Source organism: Mauremys reevesii, linkage group 3 (genome assembly GCF_016161935.1).
Source record: "Mauremys reevesii isolate NIE-2019 linkage group 3, ASM1616193v1, whole genome shotgun sequence".
NCBI lineage: Eukaryota > Metazoa > Chordata > Testudines > Geoemydidae > Mauremys > Mauremys reevesii.
Window position 1 is genome coordinate 71,097,227 of NC_052625.1, and position 26,237 is coordinate 71,123,463.

At 43.7% G+C, this 26,237-nt stretch overlaps 1 protein-coding gene across 5 annotated transcripts in view; it reads right to left on the reverse strand.

Moving 5' to 3' along the window:
* Positions 1 to 10,005: 10,005 nt before the first annotated feature.
* KIF26B (kinesin family member 26B) overlaps positions 10,006 to 26,237 on the reverse strand; it is a 408,888-nt gene continuing 392,656 nt past the window's right edge. For 3 of the 5 annotated variants that reach the window (XM_039530789.1, XM_039530786.1, XM_039530790.1), the window contains 5 exons: positions 21,383 to 21,585; positions 20,061 to 20,211; positions 17,681 to 17,919; positions 14,391 to 14,686; positions 10,006 to 10,253 (listed from right to left, as the gene is read on the reverse strand). In XM_039530789.1, the coding sequence (XP_039386723.1) occupies positions 17,771 to 17,919; positions 20,061 to 20,211; positions 21,383 to 21,585 (503 nt within the window). In that variant the 3' untranslated portion in view covers positions 10,006 to 10,253; positions 14,391 to 14,686; positions 17,681 to 17,770. The remainder of the gene's footprint in view (positions 10,254 to 14,390; positions 14,687 to 17,680; positions 17,920 to 20,060; positions 20,212 to 21,382; positions 21,586 to 26,237) is intronic. The other 2 variants (XM_039530787.1, XM_039530788.1) reach the window with 2 other exon arrangements.

Here is a 26,237-nt window from a genome sequence, read left to right on the forward strand (position 1 = left end):
TCAGCTCAGGATTAAACAAAGACTGTGAATGGCTTGCCAACTACAAAAGCAGTTTTGCCTCCCTTGGTTTTCACACCTCAACTGCTAGAAGAGGGCCTCATCCTCCCTGACTGAACTAACCTCATTATCTCTAGCCTGCTTCTTGCTTGCATATATATATACCTGCCTCTGGAAATTTCCACTACATGCATCCGACGAAGTGGGTATTCACCCACGAAAGCTCATGCTCCAAAACGTCTGTTAGTCTATAAGGTGCCACAGGACTCTTTGCTGCTTTTACTTTTGAATGTGGCCCAGAGCCTCAGACGTGATTTTTAAACATAGCTCTAACCTGGTCTGGTTTCACCCACAATGAGTGGCCAAATCTTTCTAGAAAGCAGTTTACCTGTGACTGTTTAAACTCAGTTAGCTAGACGACAAGCCAGTGCAGAGACAGCCAAAGGAATGGAAAATTTTGTTCAGTCTGCTTAAGGTGATGAGTTCAGTTAACACCTCCCCTTGATCTGTGGGGAAAACAATATGCTGAATCCAACACTGTAGTATATTGTACCTTTCATAGTAAACAAAAAAGCTGCCCAAAGTGCTGAACTTCATGCTGTATTGAACGTTTTGTGACTGACAGGTTCCTTCCCACTTGTAGTATTCCACACCTAAGAGTGAATGACAGCTTTGCTTAATGCACTCTTCGGCTTTGCCAGAAGATGTTATTCTTGAAAGTTAAAGAAACTCCAATCAAGGGCCTTCACACTTGAAACTGGCAGTAGGGTGACCAGATGTCCCGATTTTATAGGGACAGTCCTGATATTTGGTGCTTTTGCTTATATAGGCTCTTATTACCCCTGACATCCTGTCCCAATTTTTCACATTTGCTATCTGGTCACTGCAACTGTCGGTGCTTTTGCCCTTGTAAAAATATGAGGTGTGTGTGTGTAGGCTAAGGGCAGACTGATGGGTATAAAAACAAAATTCAGCTCTTAAAATAAGTGCTGAAAATAATCGCTTCTGTGGAGGCATAAAATTGTTTAGTTTGCTGCTCCCTTCTTGGCAAGTGTCAGAGAATGAAATTTCAAGCTGCAGTTAGACAGACTAAAATCTTAAACTCATAAATCGACTTTGGATCAAGATGACCCTTTTCCCTAGCTCAACATTCTAGGCTCAAGTCGTGTAGTCTTTGGAAAGGAACTGACATCTGTTCCTTCCTGCATGTCTAGCCTGGTGCTATGCCAGCCCCAGGTAGGCCAATGGATGGTTTATTGCTTGACTCTCTTACCACTATTGTACATTGTCACTGTCTTTTTGAGTTTGTATAGACAATCTTTCCAGACGACTGTGCCCCTTTCAGGAGTCTGCTTTGTCTTGCGTATCCCCAAGTTTCACCTCACTTAAAAACTAGTTGCTTACAAAATCAGCCGTAAGATTAGAAAAATGTCACAGCTTGCTATTACTGAAAAATGGCTTACTTTCTCATTTTTACCACATAATTATAAAATAAATCAATTGGCCCTACATTTCAGTGAATAGTATATAGAGCAGCATAAACAACTTATTGTCTGTATGAAATTTTAGTTGGTACTGACTTCGCTCGTGCTTTTTATGTAGCCTGTTGTAAAATTAGGCAAATATCTAGATGAGTTGATGTACCCCCTGGAAGACCTCTGCATACCCCCAGAGGTAAACATACTCCTGGTTGAAAACACTGGTATAGATTTTCTTGTATCTGTAACTGAATATGCTCAGTGCACTGGACCAACAAAAAATGAATTGTGCAGCTCCTTATTGACTTCAAGCAGGACTTTTGCCTGAGTAAGGACTGAGTAAAAATGAGGAAAGTCTTTAGGATTTGGCCTGTTGTGTGATTTGATAAGTGCTGTGTTTGATAGCTTTAGTGTCTGAAACTCTTTTGACTCCTTAGTGGTCAGTGGTAATCCAAATCAGTACATGCCTTAAAAATCCCTAGGCCATAAAGCTGTTTACTCAATCCTTCATGAGCAAGAATTTCTAGGGTCATTGTGGTAATTTAAAGATCAAAGGTTTACAAGTCTAGCAAGATAAAGCAGCATAACGGCCTCCAGGATTTATGGGGGTACCGTACCAAGAAATCTAAACTGCTTTGACCAAGGGTCAATTTTACACAAACTTTCCTGTTTGGAAAAAAAAATCCCTCTAGTTTTGACCTTTGCTGTTGGATTGAGGAGTTTTTATTTCACAGCTGGTTTCCTGCTGCTTCCCCATGGAAAAAAAAAAAAGAGAAGACTAATGAGACGTGCCTCCCTGTCATGACAGCACAAGTGTTGTGCATCAGTATGGGCTGGGATAGATGGCCAAACAGGTGGCTTGTGTAAAACATTTAGCCAAGACTGCAATCACCTGAAATGTGAGTAGGTTCAAATACCAGCTAAACCTAAAAATGTCAGCCCACATACTTGGACATTGAGTGGAACTAAGTGGATGCCTTCTTACCCCAGCTACAACCAGCACAGCTTCCACCCATCACACTTACCATTGATTTCTTCTTGTGTTTGTCGAATGACCCCTCCTTGCCCCTCTCCCTAGTAGCAGCTGGTGCCCCCTTCCTGGGGTCTTTGAGAAGCGCCAGGTGGTTGCTTTTACCATCTTCTTGGAGGGACTAATGGGTAGAGTTGGTGGCCCATAATCCCCTGTTTTTTTGGGATGTATGGGAGAGAAAATGGCTTAATTGCTGAAACCCGCTCAGACAGAGAAAGAGGGGAGGAGACTGTGCCTTTCCACTGGCTGCTGTGAGCACTTTGTGGTGCAGTGCATCCTGGAAGTTTAATAGCTGATGGCATGAAAGGTGGAGTGCTGCGTCTCTCTCCTGCTGCCTGTGGGGCCATTTCCTGACTCCTCTGAAGACCCCGTGATTGCACCCAAACGGCTCTCTGGTGCCACCCAAAGGAAAATGAGGGCGTGGCTACTTAATGCCCCCAAAACACATTGAAGAGGCACCACAAGCATCCTGTCTCAAAGCTTGGGAGATGGTGTAACTGAGGGTGCCCGGAGAGGGCAGAGCAATTCTGGTTCCATAAAACCAGAGTCTTGTTCCAGGCAAACCAGGAAGAGCGGCGCCACTGTCAACCTTAGTGCCTGAATCCTTCAGCATCCAGTTGATGCAGCTACTATGAATCAGAGCTCATCAGGCTTTCAGACCCACTAGCTCTTATTTTCATTACCCTCTGATTGTTACTGCTGCTGGGGCCAGTCGGCATAATCTGTCCAGGACATATGCAGGGTCTTATGATTTTAAAAAAGAATAAGGAGTCAAACCATCTCCAGAGGTCATAGAGTTTAAGGCCAGAGGGACCACCCACTCAGCTAGTCTGATCTCCTATATATCAGAGGCCACCAGTACCTGGACACTAAACCCAACAAAAGTATTACAGCCCACAGGAGATTAACCTATCATAGAATCGTAGGACTGGAATGGACCTCAAGAGGTCATCTAGTCCAGTCCCCTGCACTCATGGCAGGACTAAATATTATCTAGACCATCCCTGAAAGGTGTTTGTTTAACCCGATCTTAAAAATCTGCAGTGTTGGAGATTCCACAGCCTCTCTGGGCAATGTAGTCCAGTACTTAGCTACCCTAACAGGAAGCATTTCCTAATGTCCAACCTGAACCACCCTTGCTGCAACTGAAGCCCATTGCGTCTTCTCCTAGCCTCAGAGGTTAAGGAGCTCTAGGAAATTTCACTGAGAGGAGTAAAAGGTACCTAGGATTTTTTTTTTTACTGTGGAAATAAATATTTTTGTAGTTCCAATTTTTTAACTATAACTGGACCTTGAGCAGGGTGCCTTCTTGCTGGGCTAGGTGTTTATTTTAAGTATAGTTTGTTTCTGTGACAACCCTCTCGGTAAATCACTTTGTGCCACTTCAGTAACTAGTTCTGAATGCCAACAAAATAGGATTTGCTGTTGCCATTGTTTGCAGCTTCTAAACAGAAACAATAGAGATGAATGCACTCAGAAGATATGCAGATTCCAAGGATTAGCAGCTTTCCATTAGATTTGCCATGGATTTCACTGTACATGCCAATATTGTAACCGGCTCTGCAGAGAACCTTCAGAACACAAATGGCACTGCTCCCTGCCCATGAAAACTAGGCTGGGAGCATATCCAATTGTTTCTCTCCATGCCTAGCCAACTGCCATGAGAGTCACTAACCACCAGGCCAGTGTAGGAGCTGTTAGCTTTTTCGTTGTTCATATAAGTGAGATGCCCACCATGGTCCATGAAAATTAGGCTAAAAACGGTGGTGTTGACGATGTTTGCAGCAACAATGCTGGGCTCCTGTGATGCTGCATTAGGATACTGGGTCTTCCATCAAATATTATGTAGGAGCAGCTGAAGCTCTTATAAAACTGGGCCACGGTGGATCTTCCCTTGCCCATTTGGAATTGAAGGATGGGGTACACCTCCTCCACTGCTCTGTCCTTTGCTACTGTGGACCCAGGAGGGATGGGGCTCAATACATGAAGTGGAATGGAAGGGGCATGAGCATTTTTGCTCTCCACCAACCCCTCAAGGGGGCGCCAGGGACAGGAGAATCCCTGGTAGCATAAATCCGTGCTTGTGGAATGGGCACGTATATGTGCTGCATGGACTCCTCTGGCCCTGATTAGTGCAACTATTGTTGAGCAACTCATTTTCTTACAACTGAACAAAGGGGACATTTCCCATTAGCTCCACGCTTCCTCTGTCTTAGAGTATGTCTACACTACAGGATTAGTCCGATTTCACAGAAACCGGTTTTGTAAAACAGATTGTATAAAGTCAAGTGCACGCGGCCACACTAAGCACATTAATTCGGCGGTGTGTGTCCATGTACCGAGGCTAGCGTCAATTTCCAGAGCGTTGCACTGTGGGTAGCTATCCCATAGTTCCCACAGTCTCCCCCGCCCATTGGAATTCTGGGTTGAGCTCCCAATGCAGGATGGGGCAAAAACAGTGTCGCGGGTGATTCTGGGTAAATGTCGTCACTCAATCCTGCCTTTGTGAAAGTAATGGCAGACAATCATTTCGTGCCCTTTTTCACCTGGATTGCCCTGGCAGACACCATAGCATGGCAACCATGAAGCCTGTTTTGCCTTTTGTCACTGTCACCGTATGTGTACTGGATGCTGCTGAGAGAGGCGGTACTGCAGTGCTACACAGCAGCATTCATTTGCCTTTGCAAGGTAGCAGAGACGATTACCATCCCTACTGCACCGTCTGCCATTGTAAACTGGCGATGAGATGATGGTTATCAGTCATTTTGCACCGTTTGCATTTGGAAATGGGCGATGATGGTTATCAATCCTTTTGTACCATCTGCTGCTGTCATGGGTGCTCCTGGCTGGCCTCGCTGAGGTCAGCTGGGGGCTCATGGACAAAAATGGGAATGACTCCCTGGCTCATTCCTTTCTTTATGTTTTGTCTAAAAATAGTCAGTCCTGCCTAGAATATGGGGCAAGTGTAGTAGAGAACCAGAGAGCACAGAAATGATGAGCTGCATGCCATTTTAGGGGGTGCCCCTACAACAACCTCACCCATTGCTTCCCTCCTCCCCCAACCCTCCTGGGCTACCGTGGCAGTGTCCCCCCATTTGTGTGATGAAGTATTAAAGAATGCAGGAATAAGAAACAGTGACTTTTAGTGAGATAAAATGAGGGGGAGGCAGCCTCCCGCTGCTTTGATAGTCCAGGCACTACAGAATCTTTAGACATGAAAGGGCGGGGGGCTGATGGAGCTCAGCCCCCAGTTGCTATGATGAGGATGGTTACCAATCCTTTTGTACCATCTGCCAGGAATGACTCGGAGTCATGCCTATTTTTACCCAGGCGCCGTGGCCGACCTCATGGGCTGATGATGACAATGGATAGCAGTCATATTGTACCATCTGCCACCGGGAAGGGGATGCTGGTGTTCAGCGCTGCAGCACCCCGTCTACCAGCAGCATGCAGTAGACCTAGGGTGACATTGAAAAAAGGCGAGAAATGATTTTTTTCCCTTTTCTTTCGGGGGGGGGGGGGAGGGTGTAAATTGACGACATACACCCGGAAACACCTGGGAAAATGTTTTTGACCCTGCAGTCATTTGGAGCTCAGCCAAGAATGCAAATGCTTTTCGGAGACTGCGGGGACTGTGGGATAGCTGGAGTCCTCAGTACCCCCTCCCTCCCTCCATGAGCGTCCATTTGATTCTTTGGCTTTCCGTTACGCTTCTCACGCAGCACTGTGCTGAGTCCCTGCTGTGGCCTCTGTCTATCATAGCCTGGAGATTTTTTCAAATGCTTTGTCATTTCGTCTTCTGTAACGGAGCTCTGATAGAACAGATTTGTTTCCCCATACAGAGATAAGATCCAGTATCTCCTGTACGGTCCATGCTGGAACTCTTTTTGGATTTGGGACTGCATCGCCACCCGTGCTGATCAGAGCTCCACGCTGCCCAAACAGGAAATGAAATTCAAAAGTTCGCGGGGCTTTTCCTGTCTACCTGGCCAGTGCATCCGAGTTCAGATCGCTTTCCAGAACGGTCACAATGGTGCACTGTGGGATACCGCCCGGAGGCCAATACCGTTGATTTGCGGCCTCACTAACCCTAATCCGACATGGCAATACCGATTTCAGCGCTACTCCCCTCGTCGGGGAGGAGTACAGAAATCGGTTTAAAGAGCCCTTTATAAAGGGCCTCATTGTGTGGACGGGTGCAGGGTTAAATCGGTTTAACACTGCTAAATTCGGTTTAAACGCGTAGTGTAGACCAGGCCTTACACACAGAGACAAGAGCTGAACAGAGAGAGGCAGAAGGCTGCCCCCGTTAAAATTAATGGCAAACCTCTTTACCACCTTCCACTGGCACAGGCATGAGGCTGTTTTTCTGCAGCACATTTGGGAATTAGACCCAGACACAAACACAGGCACACCCATGTCTGGCTGCTCCAGGGTAGCTAGGAGATCCAAATGAAACCATTGGTTTGTGCCAGACACATACAGCTGCATGTGTTCGTTTGCCAGTTGGCTGGCATTAAATCTGCTGTATGGCTGGATGTGAGGTTTCTAAACCCATAAAATTAGCTTCCAGTGGGGGGAGAGAGAGAGAGAGAGATACTGTGAAGACTCCTCGCCAACCCATTCTTCTATGACTCGGGTTTGGTGTCCTGAGGGCAGTTCCCAGGTAAGGGCTCATTGCTGGAATAGCTGAGAACTGAATGTACAGGAACTCTCCCCTGTCTCTTAGAGGTCATGAAAGAGGCTCTTCGGCAGGACAGAAACATGCCCAGCTTCAACCAAAGCTGTAGTGCTCCGTGGCTCGATGGCAGATGTCGTCCTCCAGGGCTGTCAGACTGACACCTCTCCTGGGCACTAACATGAAATGGCTCTTGGTAAACGAAATCCATTTCACACTGAAATAACAGCACCGAAAGACTGTTCTAACTTTTTGTAAAGGAATTAATTTTAATTCTGTGCTCATACCAGCTATATGTAGAGCAGATTGTCTTCTCCTTCTGTGGCTCCAAACTTTCTGATGCTGCCAGCTGTTCGGGAGGACTGTAACATTTTAGAACTCTACAGTGGTATGTGCTCAGCGCTCATGTTCTACGGTGTGCCATGAGAGCTGAGGTAACAACTTCTGTTTCTCATCTGCTCTATATAGACTCCAGCTCCCACCTCCCCAGTTCTTCTTTACCTCAAGAACTATGTCTGAGAAGCCCCTGCCCCTATTCCCATAGGCGGGGAGCGCCATGCTCCCTCTTTCCGTGGCTGGGTGTGGCAGTGGCATCAAGTCAGATCTTTCTTGGCAGCAAGTGGGCAAATTCTGGTCCCTGCCCCCTGCCTGTAGAGACCCCGTTCTGGTTGCTCATTCCTCTCCCCACTCCAGGGATCCCAGGTTTCGCTCCCTTGTCTCAGGTGCTGCCAGCAGTCGAGTTATCAGTGGACTCCCATTCTCTGCCTTACAGGAACTGACACCCCATCTACCATGGTGCCCAGCCACCTCTCCATCTGGACAGAGAGGTGGTTGGGCCAAACTTGAATGGTGTCGCAACACCAGTCACTGAAATTCAATCTGACAGCCCCTCCATCAGTAGGGGCATCACCTGAGCTAGCCAGTGGGACATGCCACTAAATCCTATTCCTCAAAGGGAGTTCAGGCCTAACAGGAAGTGCCTCTCTCCACTTGGGATTCACGGCCATGAACCTTCCCCTAGAGTTAGGCACCTAAACCAAGTCAGCCCTCTCTCACAAAAAAAAAAAAAAAAGGTTGTGATGCGACCCCTTCTGCCCTATAATTCAGTGGTGAGAGCATTCACCCAGCCTAGCTCTGCCTCCAGGAACAGATACCCACCCACTCTCCCCGCAGCCTTGATCCAGCCCTTAAGCATTAGCCTAGCCTTATGGTGATTGATACTTTAGAATGGGAAAATGGTTAACTAATTCTCTTAAATGCGGGGCCTGTTTTCAGCCCAGATGTATAGCTAGGCAAGCAACTCATTTCCCAGAGCACAGCCGAAGATACCCTGCTAACACATCTGCCTCTGTTTTAGGCACCTCAGGCCTTTTGCTACCACTGCTGCTGTGTGGTAGCAACAATGAAGATAAACTACCTCATGTTACTTTTGAAAGATGCAGTAAAGCCTTTTTGCTATTTAGAGCACATTAGAGCTATTTTGAACAGCCAAAAGAAGAAATAAATGGCTCTTTATCATCATTTGCCGTCACAGTGGAGAAACATCAACATTCAAATCCACTGGCCCAGGGCAGTGGTAGTGTTGGAGAGTCAGAGCTGTGGGTAGTGTCCACTGAAAAGTACATTTTCTCCTCTCTAACTGCCAAACCATCTCATACATCTTTGAAATGTAGCCTCTATATGGCCACCACTGGCTTGTCACTTTGAATATGTGGTCCTGGTACGTGACTGCAACCCCTCACAACTGAATGTTATTCTGTAAACCAGCCCCCACCGCCTCTCCAACCTGTATGCAGTGGTATAGCACATAAAACTGGTCAGGCCCATAGGAAAGAGGAGGATTTTTAAAGAGGAAAACGTTAGCAAAATAATGTAAAGTATAAATGAAAAAATGTCCTGCCTTAAGTATAGACTATTTAAACAGCTCACAACAGCAGTGTATACATGTCTCCAAGCAGGTCTCTGACTGTTTCCTTTCCCAGTTTCTAAGTGCAGGACCACACAACATGGAGTGCATTCATTAGACAGTACCCAATGACTGTGCTTCAAAACCTGCTCCAGAAAACTAAACCACATTCCCGCTGGGTGTGTGAGACATTCCCTGAAGGACAGTGAGGGAAAGGTACTGAGTTATCAAAGGCAATTTTGGAGAGTGTTTGTCAGCACATTCAGCAGCGCCTGGCACCTCCATCGCTCAGAGGAGTAGGGCTCTTGACTGCTAACCCCACACTTGTGATTATACAGTACAGCAGGTATCTGCTCTTTGGCCTAAGGGAAACTCACATGCCCAACAGAGAAAGAGGAAGCAGCGCATAGCTATGAAGCTATTTTTTTCTTCTAGATTCTCCTTCGCTCCTCGTGGATCCTGATTCCATAGCCCCCTAATTATGTAAGGAGTCTTACCTGCATGATCCAACGGACTTGCAGGGGACTACTCATGTGAGCAAAGGTAGTGGGGTTAGGCCCCAGGTTTGTACTTTCCATCTGCTGCTATTCATGGTGCTGTACTAGGTAGTTATTTTTCTGGTCTTTCAGTTCCTCCAACACCAGATTTGAGGGATCTGTTTCTTAGAGAGCGTCTAGGTGGTAGAAAGTTGAGGAAGGTGTTTTCACTCTCTCTAACCATAACATCACAGCATCCTGTGGGTTAAAAAACAAACATTCCCCCCACTCCATAAAGAAGCCTTTCATTCCAAGCAACATTTCCTGGGCTGGGAAGCACAAGTACCAATAAGATAAAAGTAAACATTTAATGCCACTATATTTTGACAGTATGTTTCACACCTCATATACCACAAAAGGCAAGAGATTTTAGCCAGCAAAACAGTAAACTTTACATTTTTAATGGCAAATGGCTCAATGTATTCAGATATGATCAGCTTGCAAATGGTTGCAACTTTCTGGATTCTTAACTTGTCCTCATGCTGTCTGTTTCATCTTTCCATTCTAATAACATTTAGCTGATAAAATATATATCTGCTACTGATCCATCTTCTTCTGGACGTTTCCATTCTTAGGCCCGGTATAAATCAGCTTGTCCACTCCACAACCCAGTTTTATAACACTGTCACTATGAGAAAGAACATAGCCACAGACAGAATGAAATGGAGTCAGCAAATATACACTTCAATGCATAGCACTTAGATAAGCATTTCCAACCATGATGTGTAAATAAATTATAAAATACAAGCAACTCTATAAAACAAGAACATCCTGAGTTTACAAATAAATTATATCCTTCATACCTAGAATATCATGTGGATGTTAATTAGTTACCAGCAGTTTCAGCTACTGGAAGGGAAGGAATTAAAATTTAGAAAAGTTAATATTTATGCACACATAATGTGTGTGTGTGTGAGATATGTAAATACCCACACATACACACACGTGCTCTATAGGGTGAATACATCCATATATAGAATATACGTAATATAGGTATAGCTGAAACTGCCTCAAGCACCATTTTATTACCATTATTATAAAGTATGCTCAATATCTGAGTAGGACCACTCAAAGAATGTTTGTTCTGGGAGTGTTTTGAAGTTAGTTTCAAAGATGATCACCCATATCTAATGTTTTGCTTTGAATACTTCCTTTCCTAGATGAAACAGAATCACCCCAACTTCTGCTGCTTCAAAATCACCTACCACCTTAAATGATCAGCCTGAAGTCCACAACATCAATAGGCCTGAGCTGCTCTCAGTGAAATCAGTGGAAGAGCTATTGACTTCAGTGGGAGCTAGATCAGAAAAGGTTGCTTTGCTATGATGCTTTTTTTTAAAACTGATTTGTTTTCTGGAGAAGGGAGAAAGAAGACCAGATAGTGTAAATAAAATGGTTTATTATTTTCTAGGGTGCATGTGGCTATTCAAGGTGCTCAGATAACCCCATGGTGAGTGCAGTATAAATGTAACAGATAGGGATTATTAACCATGAGGTGACAAATCATTCACAGCTGTGTTTGCTGTGGCTGCTTTGAAACTTGTTTCAAACCCTAAATATAGGGCATCAGCCAAGTCTGGTTGAGTGCTACTCCATAGGCCATTTTACTAGCAAAAAAACAAACATTAAATTAACATGAAGTTACTGCTCGTATTGACGTCCATGGCAAAAACCCCATTGATTTCAGTAGCAGCAGGATTTTTTTCCCTAAATTTGTGCCTTTATTCAAGGGGACAGAAATAGATTGAGGTAGAAGAAACAAGGAAAATCATCCATCAGATTATGTGTGAAATCATATGCCCATTAATCCATCACAATGAGAATTACTTCCATCATCCCAAACTTCTTAACAGCCTTAAAAGCCACCAGGGCCGGCTCCAGGCACCAGCGCAGCAAGCAGGTGCCTGGGGCAGCCAATAAAGGGGGGTGGCACGTTCGGCTCTTCGGCGGGAATTCGGGGGAGGGAAGGACCCGCCGCCGAAGAATGAAGTGGTGTGGAGCTGCCGCCGATCGCATTTCCCCCCCCCCCCCCCGCACACACCCCCGCCCGCCCTGCTGCTTAGGGCTGCAAAAACTTTGGAGCCGGCCCTGAAAGCCACTCAAATCTGTGCCCCCAAACACAGACCTGCTAAACCAGTGGTTCTCAACCAGGGGTACCCAGAGGTCTTCCAGGGGCTAGATCAACTCAACTAGATATTTACCTAGTTTTCAACAGGCTACATAAAAAGCACTAGCAAAGTGAGTACAAACTAAAATTTCATATAGACAATGACTTGTTTATACTGTTCTGTATACTATACACTGAAATGTAAGTACACTATTTATATTCCAATTGATTTATTTTATAATTATATGGTAAAAATGAGAAATAAGCAAATTTTCAGTAATAGTGTGCTGGGACACTTTTGTAGTTTTATGTCTGATTGTGTAAGTAAGGAGTTTAAGTGAGGTGAAACTTGGGGGTACAGTAGTCTGGAAAGGTTGAAAGACACTATGCTAAACCATTGATTTAAAAGACTCATGTTTACTATATTCAATCTGCTTCAAGTCAGAGGCTTAAGGTTACTACTTTACAAGCCACCAGACAAGCTTTATCTTACTGGAGAGCAGAGACTATACACTAGTGCTTGTAACACTGGTGGTTGTAAGATATCTGACCTTAAAGCCATGACACCCTGACATATAAAAAAGCTCTTTTGGGTCATTTTTGTAGGTTTTAAAATTTCTGTCACTCAGGGGCCTCCACATGGGAATTAAGGCAGCCTGGTTGTATGGGTTGACAAATAGGTGGGAAAAAATGGGACCAGTTAAAATGTTTCATATCAAAGTTTTCTATAAAATGTGGCATGTTGGTGAGTGACATATTCCTTACTTATGTCTTTGCCATTTGTGAACAACCAGGTGATAAAACCTTTATACTACCATGCTCCATCACAGCATGACTCTGTATCAGGCTGCCTGGGTGAATACACATTTCTGTATTCCATTGTTGCTTTTAACCCACAAAAACACAAAATCAGACCCATTTGTAGCAAGTGATCCATGGCTTTCAACTGGCACAGAGTTCAGACTGCAGGTTTAGGGTTACAGTTGCTATTTTTGAATGCACCATGTTATGGAATAAATATTAAAGACAGACACTGGATACACCACTAAGTCCCATGCAGAGAGTTGGAAGAAAAGACCCTTATGAGCCTTTTATGCATCTCTCATTCACAGGAAAATGATATTGCAGTTGCACTTCTTAATCCTCTAGCATTTTTCTAGTTGGTAGTTAGAGGGTTCAGAGTTACAGGCAAGACTCACCAGAGAGTCCTTGCAGGATCAAGCTGTGTCACACGAGGAGAGGAAAGAAAAGAAGAATCCTCTCCATTTCTACCACTGGCAGTGCAGTAAGTCAGTGGGCACTTGAAGAAGCTACAAGGAGACTTATTCTCCTTTTCCTGAACCAGTTTTTCCAGAGCTGTAACTCTAGTGACTTTAATGGAGTTGCTCTTCTGTTATACCGCTGTAGATGAGAGGTGACTCAGGCCCATTAGAACCACACAGTATTGCATTAGGAGAGTACAGGACCAGTATCTGTTTTTGCTTACATTTCCTCCCCGTAACCCTTGCTTACAGCCTAAGTTCTCTCTAAGTCGCGCAGCTGGGCGGCTGCCCAGCAGGCTATCAAGTGCCGTACACTTCAGGTGTCCCTCTGCCCCCTCCCTCTCCCCAGTGCTGTGCTGCTCCCCGGGAGCCTCCTGCTTGAGGGGGTGGGGTTGGGGTGCTGATGTCAGAATGCCCCCCGCCCTTCTACCCCATCTCCACAGAGTGCGGGGAGGGGGGGAGACAACAGGGCTCAGGCCGGAGGGAGCTTGCTGCCAGCTGCTGCCGTGTCTGAACGTGCCCGATCTACATAAAGAGGCAATGCGCGTCTCTCTCTCTCTCTCACGCGCACACTCTGTCTTTCACACATACTTGTATTAGTGGTGTTGTTACTACTTGATGCTTCTTTTAAAGTGTGGTGTTTTCATTTTTTGACTGGTCTATGCATTTCATTTTTATTTCTCCCTTACGCTTACATTTAATTCTGTGAGTTCTAAAACGCCTAACCTGTCCTGGCTGGAGTAATTATCCCCATGGTAACTTTTTAAAAATATATTTTATATCTAGGTTTTTGGTTTCTACTGGTGGTGCACATGCACACATTACCTCGATATGCTGCACATGAGTGGGAAAAAATAACGGGAACATTGCTTATATCTGAATGAATTATTCAAAAATACTGGGTTTTCCATAACCTTTGCTGTGCTCTCCAGTATCTAAAGTGATCACTCCAGCCTTCCACAAAGTCCTCTCCTGTTTGGATCTCGGTTTTTAATTTGGCCCATTATTATAGTACCTAGGGGACCAGATGAGGTGGCCACATTCAGATCAGATTCAAACTCCCCTAAAGTCAGGGGTTTTCAGGTCTGATTTTGATTTGAATTCATTTTTAAGGAAAGCAAAGTCCTGGTCTGATCTTACCCACACAAACATAAATAGATAGATAGTGGAGGTACACAAGTGTAAGTGATTTCAGAATTAGACCCAAAATGTCTTATCCTTCCAGTGCCAGGGACAGCCATGGCAATGCAAGCCAGTACCTTTATGTCTCTTTCAGTCCTCACTTAGGAACCTGAAATTAGAGAACTGTGACCACCTCCCATTCATGTTAACGGAATGTTCACTTTGAAACCTAATTACAGCCAACATTGCTACATTCACCTGGTAGTTGCTATACCTGAAACATCCAGCGAATGCACAGATCCAGGATGGCTGGATGTGCTTCTCACATCTTGTCATTCCAGTCATTTGAAAAGATGTTCCAGTATGCAAATCTTGGCATTCTATTAAGTTGCACATGGAGAAGTAAGATACTTCCTATTGTCTTTTAAAATCAAGTTAAGAGTAGCATTTATGTTGGCACCTGCTAAGAAGTGTGGGATAGCCAGGGTGCGGCTTGCAGAATTTTGGGGTATTCCAGTAATAAGGTAATAAATATTTCTGAATGATCCATTTTGTGTCCTACAATGATATCTGAAATATAAAAATAGAGGCAAGTGAATTCCAAAATAAAAAGCTATTTTCACCGAGGCAGAAATTCTGCAGCTTCAGATGTAAAATTGTGGCAAATTTTCATTCCCCTTTATGCATTAATTCTCAAAAGTACAGTAGTAGATCTTGAAGCAGGCCCATATATGCCCAGGCCCAGAAATGACTATATATTTTATCATGCAATACTGATGTGTGGTGGAATTGTTAATCCTCATTAACTAAGTCTTTGCACCATAAATAAAATATTTGTAAGCTCTGTGATTACACTCTGTAAATAAATACTACAATAGGCCAAATTTATCCTTGATGTAACTGCACTGACTTCATTGGAGCTACATGAAGGATGGATTTGGCCCATTGTGACTAACAAAGTTAAGCTAGTGCGTAGTATATCATTTAAAAGGATTGCTAGAGATACCTTCAAGCTCCACAGAGCTGGAAACTCAGACCTGAAAAAGAGCTCTGCGGAGCCCAAAAGCTCATCTCTTTCACCAACAGAACTTGGTCCAATAAAGGACATTACCTCAATGCCCTTGTCTCTCTCATATCCTACGTGGCTACAGCAATACTGCAGACATGTTAGATAAATGGGAGACTTCTTTGTAATGTCTTAGAATCTACAGCTCTAACACTGCTAAACATATGGTCATAGCATTCAAGACAGTGACTTTTATGATCACTGAGCCTAAATATTACAGGTAATCGGGACTGTGCTATGGAGCTGACACTGTGCGCACCCAGGTGATGAAAAATGATGTACAGAAGCTTAGATCCATACAAGAGATGTGCAAAATGTGACAGTTTGGGGGCCAGAAGGCCAGTACAGTTTACCCATCAAGTCAGAGGTCAGGTATTAACATGTTCTCTGTGTTTACTATTTGCCAACTTATCACCTTGTTTACAGCCAGTATTTGCTAGCTTTTAACATACTGCTTTCTATTTGTAATCTGGCTGTAGCTCCCTAACACTATTGGGTACAGACAAGATACCAACATCATGCAACTTGTTGTCAACTGAGGAATAATTATGCTTCCCAGCCACTCCCTGCTCTGTGTTTGATGAACAGAGTTTACGCAAATGCATAAAGCTAGAGCAATACAACAGAATAGCTGGGATTTCATATGCACACACATTAGGAGTCTCCAGTTTATGAAATCCACAGTAATTGTTTCATGTGCATGGGCAGAGTTTTCTGTTATTTATTAATCCTTTGCTTAGTGCCATCAGTTTGCTTGATGCATTACGAACAAAGGGCTTGATGTTGTCCATGTCCTGTATGTGTCCAGGAAGCATCAAGCCCACAAAGTAAGACATCCTGAGTCCCAAGGAGCTTTTAGCCTAAGGCCCTGATCCTGGAAAGAGCTCTATGTAGGCAGGCCCCTGTGCCCATGTGAAGCTCCTTCGGTGGGCTCTATGCAAAGGTCCCCTTACATGAATCAACATCCAAACCTGCACCACTGAAGTCAATGGGAACTTCACCATGGACAATAACAGGCCCACAGGTAATACACTAATAATGTTATCTAGGAGGTATTATATATAACTATTATAGATAGAATGTGACGGAGTTTCTAAACCAGTGATTAGAGGCATATTGGAATGGTGGTTAAATTCTGCCCTTATTTTCTCCCAGATAATTCCACTGACTACAACAGGTTTGCCCGGGTGTAACAAAGCAGAATTTGTGTGTGTGCTTATTTCAATAAACAAAAAAGACTGTGCCAAATAATTCAATGTGTTATGAAATAAATAAAATGGAAGTGCTCATATAGGCGTTGAAATAAATACAACAGCATTTCTTTGCACATGCAGAGCTGGGACCCATTGACATTAGTGGCGCTAAGATTTGGCACTTAATTTGGTATGGAAAGTGACATACACCCTGTGCCCAAAATGCTGTGTCCACTCATTTATAATGTGTGTTTATTTCTTGAGCAATTACAGCTGAGCAGAGCATGTGCCCCTCAGTTATAGCCATGACTGTGGAATGATCCATCACAAAAAAAGCAGATGAAAAATGTTTTAAAAATGGGATAACTAAATGTCACCAGATATTTCATCCCCTCCCCCCCAAAAAATCATTCAGTTTTGGACTGGTAAGCATGAGAACCTCAGTCTAAAGGGTAATTTTCCAGAACGTTATTAGTACCTGAAAATAGTGGGTTGAGAGGACAGTGTCTCGTCAACCATAACTCTGGCATCACCAGTACAAGGCTAAGAGTATATCAGAAAGGAGAACGAATGGTAGAGTTACATCAAATGAAATGCATATTGCAGTAGTTGCTTTGCAACAGTTTTCTTTCTCCTCTTCCATAGTACCATGTAAAACTCTACCAACAGTAATAGTAACAATTAAAACACTCTAAGAGCAAAGAGGGTGCAATCTAACCTCACTCACTGCCAGAAACAGTTTTCGAACCATCTGGGAGAGGTAATGTTCTCTTTGAGTGGCCTTACTCCAGTAACGATAAAAGACAGTTAACATTTATTCATATGTTGTACTGATTAGGAAATATCTCTACAAACACAAGTTACTTAGAAACAGCAAGTCTGAAATAGGAGAAAACACCAAGAGAAAAAACAAGCTGTAAATACATTTCAAAAATGTTTGATTTTGTTTCCTTTGACTAGCACCATATGTACACAAGAAAGTATGAACATAAATGTTTGGATAATAAAGATTTGCAAGGCACTTAAATAGTCTCTCTCTGTAATATCTTTTTATGAAGCTCTCAACAGCAGTCCGTCCTACAACCAGCCCTTCCCCTCCCTCAGCTAACACAGGGGAAGAAGTCACTTCTGCAAGCAGTTCTTATTTACATACATGTCCTTAAAAGTGCTCTTTCAGGCTAGGAATATCGGCATCCTTACGTCTCCACGTTGTTGCGTTCATCACATATTTGTTTTTTTTATACTAATCTTCAGTGTTATAAAGAAAATCTCTTCTCTCTCATACAGTCAAAACTTGACACCAACCTTCATCCTCATTCTGTTGTCTTTGGGGTGCTGTTTAAAAGGAGCAGGAAGAGGGGGGTAGTAGTTTGAAATTTTCTCAAGCTTGGTCCTTTATCGACGTCTGGAAGTGATGTCAAAGCAGGTGATCATCATGAGGTGGGCCTTGCAGAAGTTGACGCGGTTTTCCAGACGCTCAGTCACGCACTCCAGGGCCTCCAAATACTCCAGGGAATCCAACTCGAATACCTGCTCCAGGTCGACTGTGAGAAAGGAAATAAACTAGTGGGGACAGTGGACAAAACCCAGCACAGATTACTGGGACAGATGGGTCTGACCCAAGCCTGTTGTATACATTATCAACTCTAGGTTTGCATTTTCATTTAAAGCTGCATTTCCTATTCAATGAACGTGAAAACAGTACAGTAGCATATTAAATATTAAGAGCAGTTCCTTCATCTAGTGTCATGCTCTCCTGTCTGCTCCAGAATCACTGATTGCTGTCATCGTACCACATTTTCACACAGCCACATGCTCTCCCCCAAATACTCTACAACAACCCCAATGCTCACTGTAAGTACTTTCCATTGATTGGTCTGAGGCATGAATGTGTGCGTTTCACTTTCCATGTTAACTCTTGGTCCCGTATGAAATATGCAGGTGGAACCCCATGGAACCAGATTCAGAAGTGATGTGTAGGGTAAGTTAGACCCATGTACATTGATTTAGTCCCCCTTATACCCAGGCCCTGCTTCAGTCCATCCCCATTCAGCACATGTGCTTAAGTCCCATTGACTTTTGTAAGTACTTTGCTGAATAGGGATAGATTTAGACTTAGGCATGTGCTTCGCTGAATTTGGGGCATTACACTTATGCTTTGAATCCTCTAGACCTGCTTACACCTGTTTTCCCCATGTTGGAAAGCAAATGTTAAAGTAGGTTGTGGGCTAACTTAACTTGCAACATTCTATGGCTCCTAAGCACATACATTAAGAGAGCTTGGATTCCCTTGCACAGCAGTAGTGTGGGTGAAGGTAGATCTGAGGGAATCTGGCTAATCTCCATCACCTAAACATCACTCCTAAGGTCTGGAGTCTGTACGATGCTTGAGGATTGCCTTGTTTCTCAAATGGGAAATGGAAGCAACGGAGCAAATGACTAAGTGAATGTTGATCTGTGCAAATTTCCAGTGGTCACCTTTAAAACTGTTCATATGCCCTTGGTAACTAGATGACATTTCTACAACTGTCACAAGACTCTCACTGTCAAGCGTTCCAAACACTGCAAATTCTGGGGTAATATTATCTGCTGCACTTATCAAAGGGAAAATTAGAACTTTTCAAAAGCAACTGCTGCAACAAAAGTCCCATTGGCTTCTAACGGTTACATGTAGCAACTACCCCAAATAAAACTGGATTCAATTTTGTAAAATACACATAGATATAGATGCACACACACACACACCCTACCCCTACTATGTTAGACATAGCTTCAGAGTTGTCAGCCTCGCTCCCTAGTGTAGATGCAGCATACGCCAACACAAGGAATTTTTCTGTTGGTGCAGGAACACGCTCTCCCCTAATGATGTCAGAGACTTTGACAGAAGCCCTCTTCTATCAGCACAGCTGCGTCTACACTGGGGGTTTTGTCAGCATTGTTATGTCACCAGGGGTCTGTTTTTTCACACCCCTAACTGACACAGCTATGCTGGTATAAGTTTTAAGTGTAGACCAAACCTGATCGTCACTCATCTGCTTGCAAGTGTGGATTTTTGCATGTTCATTGCAATTCTTTTAATCTTTTTCTTCTAGGCTTTTACTTTTATTTATTTAAGTCCTCCTTGGTTTGAGGCTAGAATGGTGAATTCCTTTTAAGACTAAATTCTATGAAGGTCAGCCATTTCTAGCTATAAATAATTGGCCAAATTAATCCTGGATGCAATTCCATTAGAGTCAAAAGACAAATTTGCTTCATAGTGTTATTTGGCAGAAGGATAGTAGATTTATTATACATACACATTATACACTAAGACACATGTCTGAGGCCAAAAATTAAAAAATAAATAAATTTAAAAATCTCATTTTCTGGAGCTGTGGACTGAGACACATGAGCGTTAATCTGGCAATGGCAATATTCACTATTACAATGCTGTACCATTCCAGTATGCAGCTCCTGGGCACATAGAATTGTTCAGCTCAATTGTCAACATTTAATAGGAATTATGTGGAAATAGTTCTAGAAATACAGTCAATCTAACTCTGGCCCCTAGGTCACATCAGTTCAATTTAGTTTACAAATATACTAGCTCACATCACAGCCTCAGCATCAGTCAATCTTTCTGCTTCCCCTCAGTGAAATAAACCGCAGGCACTTATGAATACAGCCAATAAAATGAAGTCCTTACATTCACTAAGCCATTTATTAGGATCCAGCATCAGGTACTGTTTGGTCACCTCCAGTTCCCTCATTAACCACTCGTACTTGGCCCTGACCTCAGCAATCCTCTGCTGGCGATGCTCCAGGATTTTCAGCTTGGCATTGAAGCATATCAGCTCCTGCCAACCAGGAAAAAGGAGAAGGGAAAGAATAGGTGAAAAGGGGAAGAAAAATCCATGCTGGATTCAGTCAATTTTCTAGTCAATAATAACCACAAACCACTTAAAATGGAAGCAGGTAAAGTCACTGGCCAGAATAATAGGTGGTTTTGTTTTTTGTTCTTCACAAACGAGGCTGGGATATACAGACAGAGCAGCAAAAGCTAATAATAGCTATAATTTATTAATAATGGGCAACATCTTGAAATCCAAATTAATTCAAGCAAAAAAGTTGCTACAATTCATTTCATTAGAAGTTTTTGTTTTTGTTTTTTGAGTAAGGACATCAGGATTTGACCAAACAATTAAGCTCATCAGAGAAGGAAATCCATCTCCAGCTGTATTAAACCACGATGCATATCTATGTGTTATGTAAGTAATAGATACAATATTACAATTCTATAGTAAAAGAGCTGATAAAAATCAAATTTCAAAAATGTTCAACAAAAAAGGAAACAGGTTTGTGAACATATATGCACTTTTGACAAACTAATAAATTATAATTAATACTGGTATTTTGAAAGCATCAGATATTTAGGTGCTGAACAACAATTTAAAATAATGTACAATCTAACTCATTATGAAACAACAATAAAACAAACCGAAAGCAGCCAAATAATGTGACATGATTAAAAACAGATGGGGAGCGTCGTAGACAAAGGTCAAGAGAGATTATCACAGAAAACTCCATAGATGGTGTACATGTAGCTCCATCGACTTCAAAGGTGCTTCACCAATTTACACCAGTTAAGGATCTGACTCTTAGACTTTCCAGATGCTTTTTAAAAGATGAGAGGAATGAGCGTGGGAGGATGTCGGGGGAGAGCAAATTCTGCACCTAAGAGCCACAATGAGCAAAAGCACAAGCACCCACTCTCCCAAACAGAGATGGTGGCAGGGCACAGAGGTCAATCAAGATGAGGATCATTGAGCATGTGACAGGCATACATGGAAGTTTCTGATTAAAAAAAAAGCAAGCTTGGTTTGCAGCTGCTCATCTATGAGCTTCAAGTTTTGTTTATTTGGAATCTGATCCTGTGAGATGCTGAGCGGAACCCAGAAGTTGCTCATCACCTTTCAGAATCAGTCCCTTAGGACTGAAATGGGAATCAGTCCTTTGAGGTGCACTCACCTTGCTATCCCCCCCTCGTCGACGTTGGAGTCTCTCCACATCATCTATCTCATAGACTTTGATCTCAAAGGGTTCACCCATTCCCCTCTGTGCACTTCGCAGTGGGCCATCTACCCAACGGACCCCTGGGCTGTTGGCAGGTTTCCTGACCGGGGAGGTTGTATCGAGTGACAAAGCCGGTATGAGTCTTCGTCTCTGAGAACCTAAAGAATACATGAATTGTCAAGTTATGTTAGCATAGTTAATTCCTCCCATTTCTGCTCCTTCTCCAAAAGAGACCTCTACACACATGTAATATAGTCAACCCTGTTAAACAGAAAGCGGTAAGAGAGAGAGAACCTGAAGACATGAAGGATTGGGTTTGCTTAACTCTGAACATAAAGCACCAAGTCACTAAGACCCAGTACATGAGATGGCCCCAGTTTGCAAACACCTCTGTGCATGCTTTACTCATGTGCATACATTTACTGGTGTGCAGAAGTTTTTGCAGCAGGATCAGGGTCTGCTGGTGAAACTGGCCTAATATGTTCTACTATGGTTTTACCAGGGGTTCCCTTGACTAATGTGGATTGATTTTTTTTCTCTGGGAACAATGCTAGCCAGCCCATGCCATAGCCTGCCCCCATTAGGGAATCTAAATCACTTTCAAATGGCTGCCAACCTGTCCTTTGTACCAACTTCCATGAAAAGGCAACAAGCATAGAACTATGCCTGCAGCAACTGTATTCTAATTTGGTTATCACCACCATAGCTTCTATGCTAGAATTTTTCCAGAAACACTCTCACTGGGCACTCGCACCATTGCAGCTGTGGCAGCAGTAGGAATGATATAGTAATACTCAGTACTGCATGGCGAGAGGGCATAGCGGTTCAAACACCAGCAGTTCCCTGCATACAGTTTATGTTAGTGGCATCGCTGCTGGTGAGGTCAGTGCAGCGGTTGAAGAGTTTTAGAAAAAAGGCCAGTATAGACAAAGCTGATGCAGTGTGGAAAGCGTCTACTATACTACTAATTGCTGTAAATATGGTGCTAGCCTAATGGCGAAAGAAAGCAAGAAAGGTGTGTGTATAGCAGTGGTTCTCAAACTTTTGTACTGGTGACCCCTTTCACAGAGCAAGCTTCTGAGTGCGACCCCCTCCCCTTATAAATTAAAAACACTTTTTACAAATGCTGGATGCAAAGCAGGGTTTGGGGTGGAGGCTGACAGCTCGTGACCCCCCATGTAATAACCTCATGACCCCCAGTTTGAGAACCCCTGGTGTACAGGCTGATGGGAAACAGAGAGAGAGACTTACACGGACAGAGGAAAAAAAAACAGTTATATTTTTCTTCCTGGCTTAATACAGTAAAAGAGACAGATGGGGTGGGAGTGGGGGGAGAGGGAAACATGGTTGGTTTATTTTCTAGCTGACAGCTACTGCAGTGTTCGTCCAGGAGAGGTGGGAGGAGGTGAGGGGAGAGAAGCAGCCAGCCAGCCTGAATGAAACCATACACTGGCTCTCTTGGCTGCAAAGCCTCAGCCTGGTGCCAGCAAGGGAGGGATATAGCATAATCGTGCACAGATTTTATTTTAAAACCAAAATAAAATCATTTAGCAGAATCTCAAAAACTGCACTCATTTTAAGTTCAATGTAAATATCTACTAAACTACTGCCAAGGTGGTGTTTGGGTAAAAGCTAAAAATCTATTGACCTTCCAGTATTTGCATTTGCAAAGAACAGAATTAGGTCTGATTTTCCACTAATGTTTGCACACCAGGCAGAAAAATAGGCAAACAAGCATGTCTTGTCCCACTGAGTTAGGGGGCTGCAGATTTGAAAATAATATTTTTAAACACTGATGAAATCATTTCTCCCACCATCCACCTTCCCTGTGAAAAACCTGTGGCTAATCTACAGAGCTGCTATATCTGGAACCACCATCCTGGACCCTAGATAGTCCCAATTTAAAACACTTTTCCATACAAAAACGATGTGCAGGAAGTTTTAAAATGAAGCGCACAGGTGACTAGGAAAGTCCAAATTAAGGCTGCCTGTGCAACCTTGTTTCTGCCCCCTGTATTTCAAAGCTGTTTTTAATTACATGATCACTAACTGTGTTCTCTTCAGGATCCTTGGAGAATGAGGCAGCTGCTCTAAATAGAAACCCTCAGGCTTCTGGGCATGAACAAACTTTTAAACAAGGGAGTAGAAAGCAACTCTATGGGCAAATGATTCCCTAACTGCCCACTTCAGGGTTTCTAGTGCCTCCCACTGTAGCAGCTGGCACTGGCCACTGTCACAGACAGGCTAGTGGACTAAACGGACCATGAATCTGATCCAGCATGGCAGTTCCTTTGTTCCAAATGTGTTGTGGGTTTATCCCCCTTATTGCTCAATTTGCGGCCCCCCGGTCTCATTCATTGTACTCCAATCAATCCCCTCCAGCTGCCTGCCTCAATCACTACACATCCTTTCCTCATTCACCATCCAAGCCGCACATTCAGGCCTGGTCTCCACTTAACATTTTTGCTGGCATAGCTGTGTTCGTTAGGAATATATTAAAAAAAAAAATCACACACCCACAATTAACTGACTAGCAATCCCCAGTGTAGATGCAGTTATACGAGCAAAAATGCTGTGATAGTTTATGGTGGTATAAGCTATACAGTATCAGCAAAAATACTCTTTTGTTGGTATAAGCTGCATCCACAGTAGAGGATTTTGCCCATATAGATATACCAGCAAACCCTGGTACAGGGTGTCATGCTGAAAAAACTGTGCGTTATCCTGTAATTAAAGAGGTGTATCATAATGCAGACACAAAAGGGGGCAGAGTTAAGCTTAGGTGTGCAAACTTAACTTTGGTATTTCTACTAATAAAGAGCTTCACTATGCAACTCTAGTGCTTTTCTCATATACTTTCTCTATGGAATTTTCTAGGTGTTTTAAAAAGGCAAAGGATAAAATACAGTGATTCCATGGAACTATTTGCTAGACAGCAGATTAATCTTCTGCTCTGCACATCATGGACCTGATCCAAACCCTACTGAAGTCAACGGAAAGATTCTGCTCAATGAGGCAAGGGCTCCTGTGGTGCACAATCTTGAACCGCCAATGACACAGACTTGTATTCTCCTTTTCATATAGTATGCAGGGAGCCTTCAGATCATTGTCTCATTCCATGCATCCTCTTACAGATCACATTTCATTTGCCCAGAGAGTTGCTTTCTACTCCCTTGTTTAAAAGTTTGCTCATGCCCAGAAGCCTGAGGGTTTCTATTTAGAGCAGCTGCCTCATTCTCCAAGGATCCTGAAGAGAACACAGTTAGTGATCATGTAATTAAAAATGGCTTTGAAATACAGGGGGCAGAATCCATTTTTTTTGAAAACTGAAAAAAAAAGTCAGTTTTTTCTACCCCCCCCAATATTTTCCCATTAAATTCAGAAAAAAAATATGTTTCGAATTTTTCCCATGAAAAATAATTAGCATTTTTACTTGCTCTCGTTATTAAGGGTTTATTATTTACATAGTACAAATGAGAAAACCAAACTGCCGGGGGCTAACCATGTACCACCCAAGTCAGTAGAGGTCATGGCAATGATTTCAATGAGTTTTGGATCAGGCTACAAAGTTATGTCTATGTTACCATTTATATTAGTGTAGCTCTGCTAGTGACAAGGACAGTGAAAGCACTAGTTTAGACAGGCTGATGCTTTTTTAACCATGGTGTCATCTAGGCTTGCTCTGGGTAGGGTTAGACAAGTGGTGGTTAAAGTGACTCTCTCTGGTGCTCCCATAATTCCTGCTGCTGGTGGAGTTACTTACTTATTGCATGATTATTCCATGTTATGTTCAGCCTGCATAGGCAAGAATAAGCTATGTACTAATATGACTTGGCCACAACTTGTGTTAACATGTAGTTTAAATAGGGCCTGAAAAAGTCAGGAGGGCTGAGTGAGGAATAGAATCCAGATCTCCTGACTCCCAGTCCCCTACTCTAAGCATTAGATATCTGTTTGCTTCCTATTTTTCATACCCTGTGTTAGCATCACAGTACGGTACAGCAACATCAACACATCCTCAACTGAGAGAAGGGGCTAATTCCCTGTCGGGGACTGGAAGAGGTGGGAGACAAATGAGACTAACAAATAGTTTACTAGCTGTCCAGTCCCCAAGCCGTTTTCTGTGGCTTACTATGACTGAAAATGAAGGGCTACAATCAGCGATGAGCTACCAGAATGTTAATAACCGGTTCCCTACCGGGTCTTCGGCAGCACTTCGGCAGCAGGTCCTTCACTCACTCCGGGTTTTCGATGGCACTTCGGCGGCAGGTCCTTCAGTGCCACCGAAGGCCTGGAGCGAGTGAATGACCTGCTGCCGAAGTGCCACCGCTGACCCGGTAGGAAACCGGTTATTAAGCACTGCCCGGTGAGTACAAGCCCAAGACCCCCCACCCTGACTGCCCCCCAGGGCTCCACCCACTACCCAACTCGCCACGCTCCCTGTCCTCTGACTGCCCTGACCCCCATCCACCACCACCCCAACAGACCCCCAGAACTCCCACGCCTACCCAACTCCCCCGTTCCCCATCCCCTGATTGCCCCCCCAAACCTCCGCTCCCCTGCAACTGTTCCCTGCCCTTTATCCAACCCCTCCTCCCAGCCCCGGCCTGGCCCCCTTAACATGCTGCTCAGGGCAGCGTGTATGGATGCCGCGCGGCTCGCTGGAGCTCACAGCCCCACCCCCTTACTATGCCGCTTAAAGTGGCAGGAGCTGCAGAGCTGCCCAGGAGCGGTCCACAGCGCTGGTGCCAGGCTCTCTGAGAGTGGGGAAGGCGGGGGAGGGGCTGGGGGAGCCTCCCCAGCTGGGAGC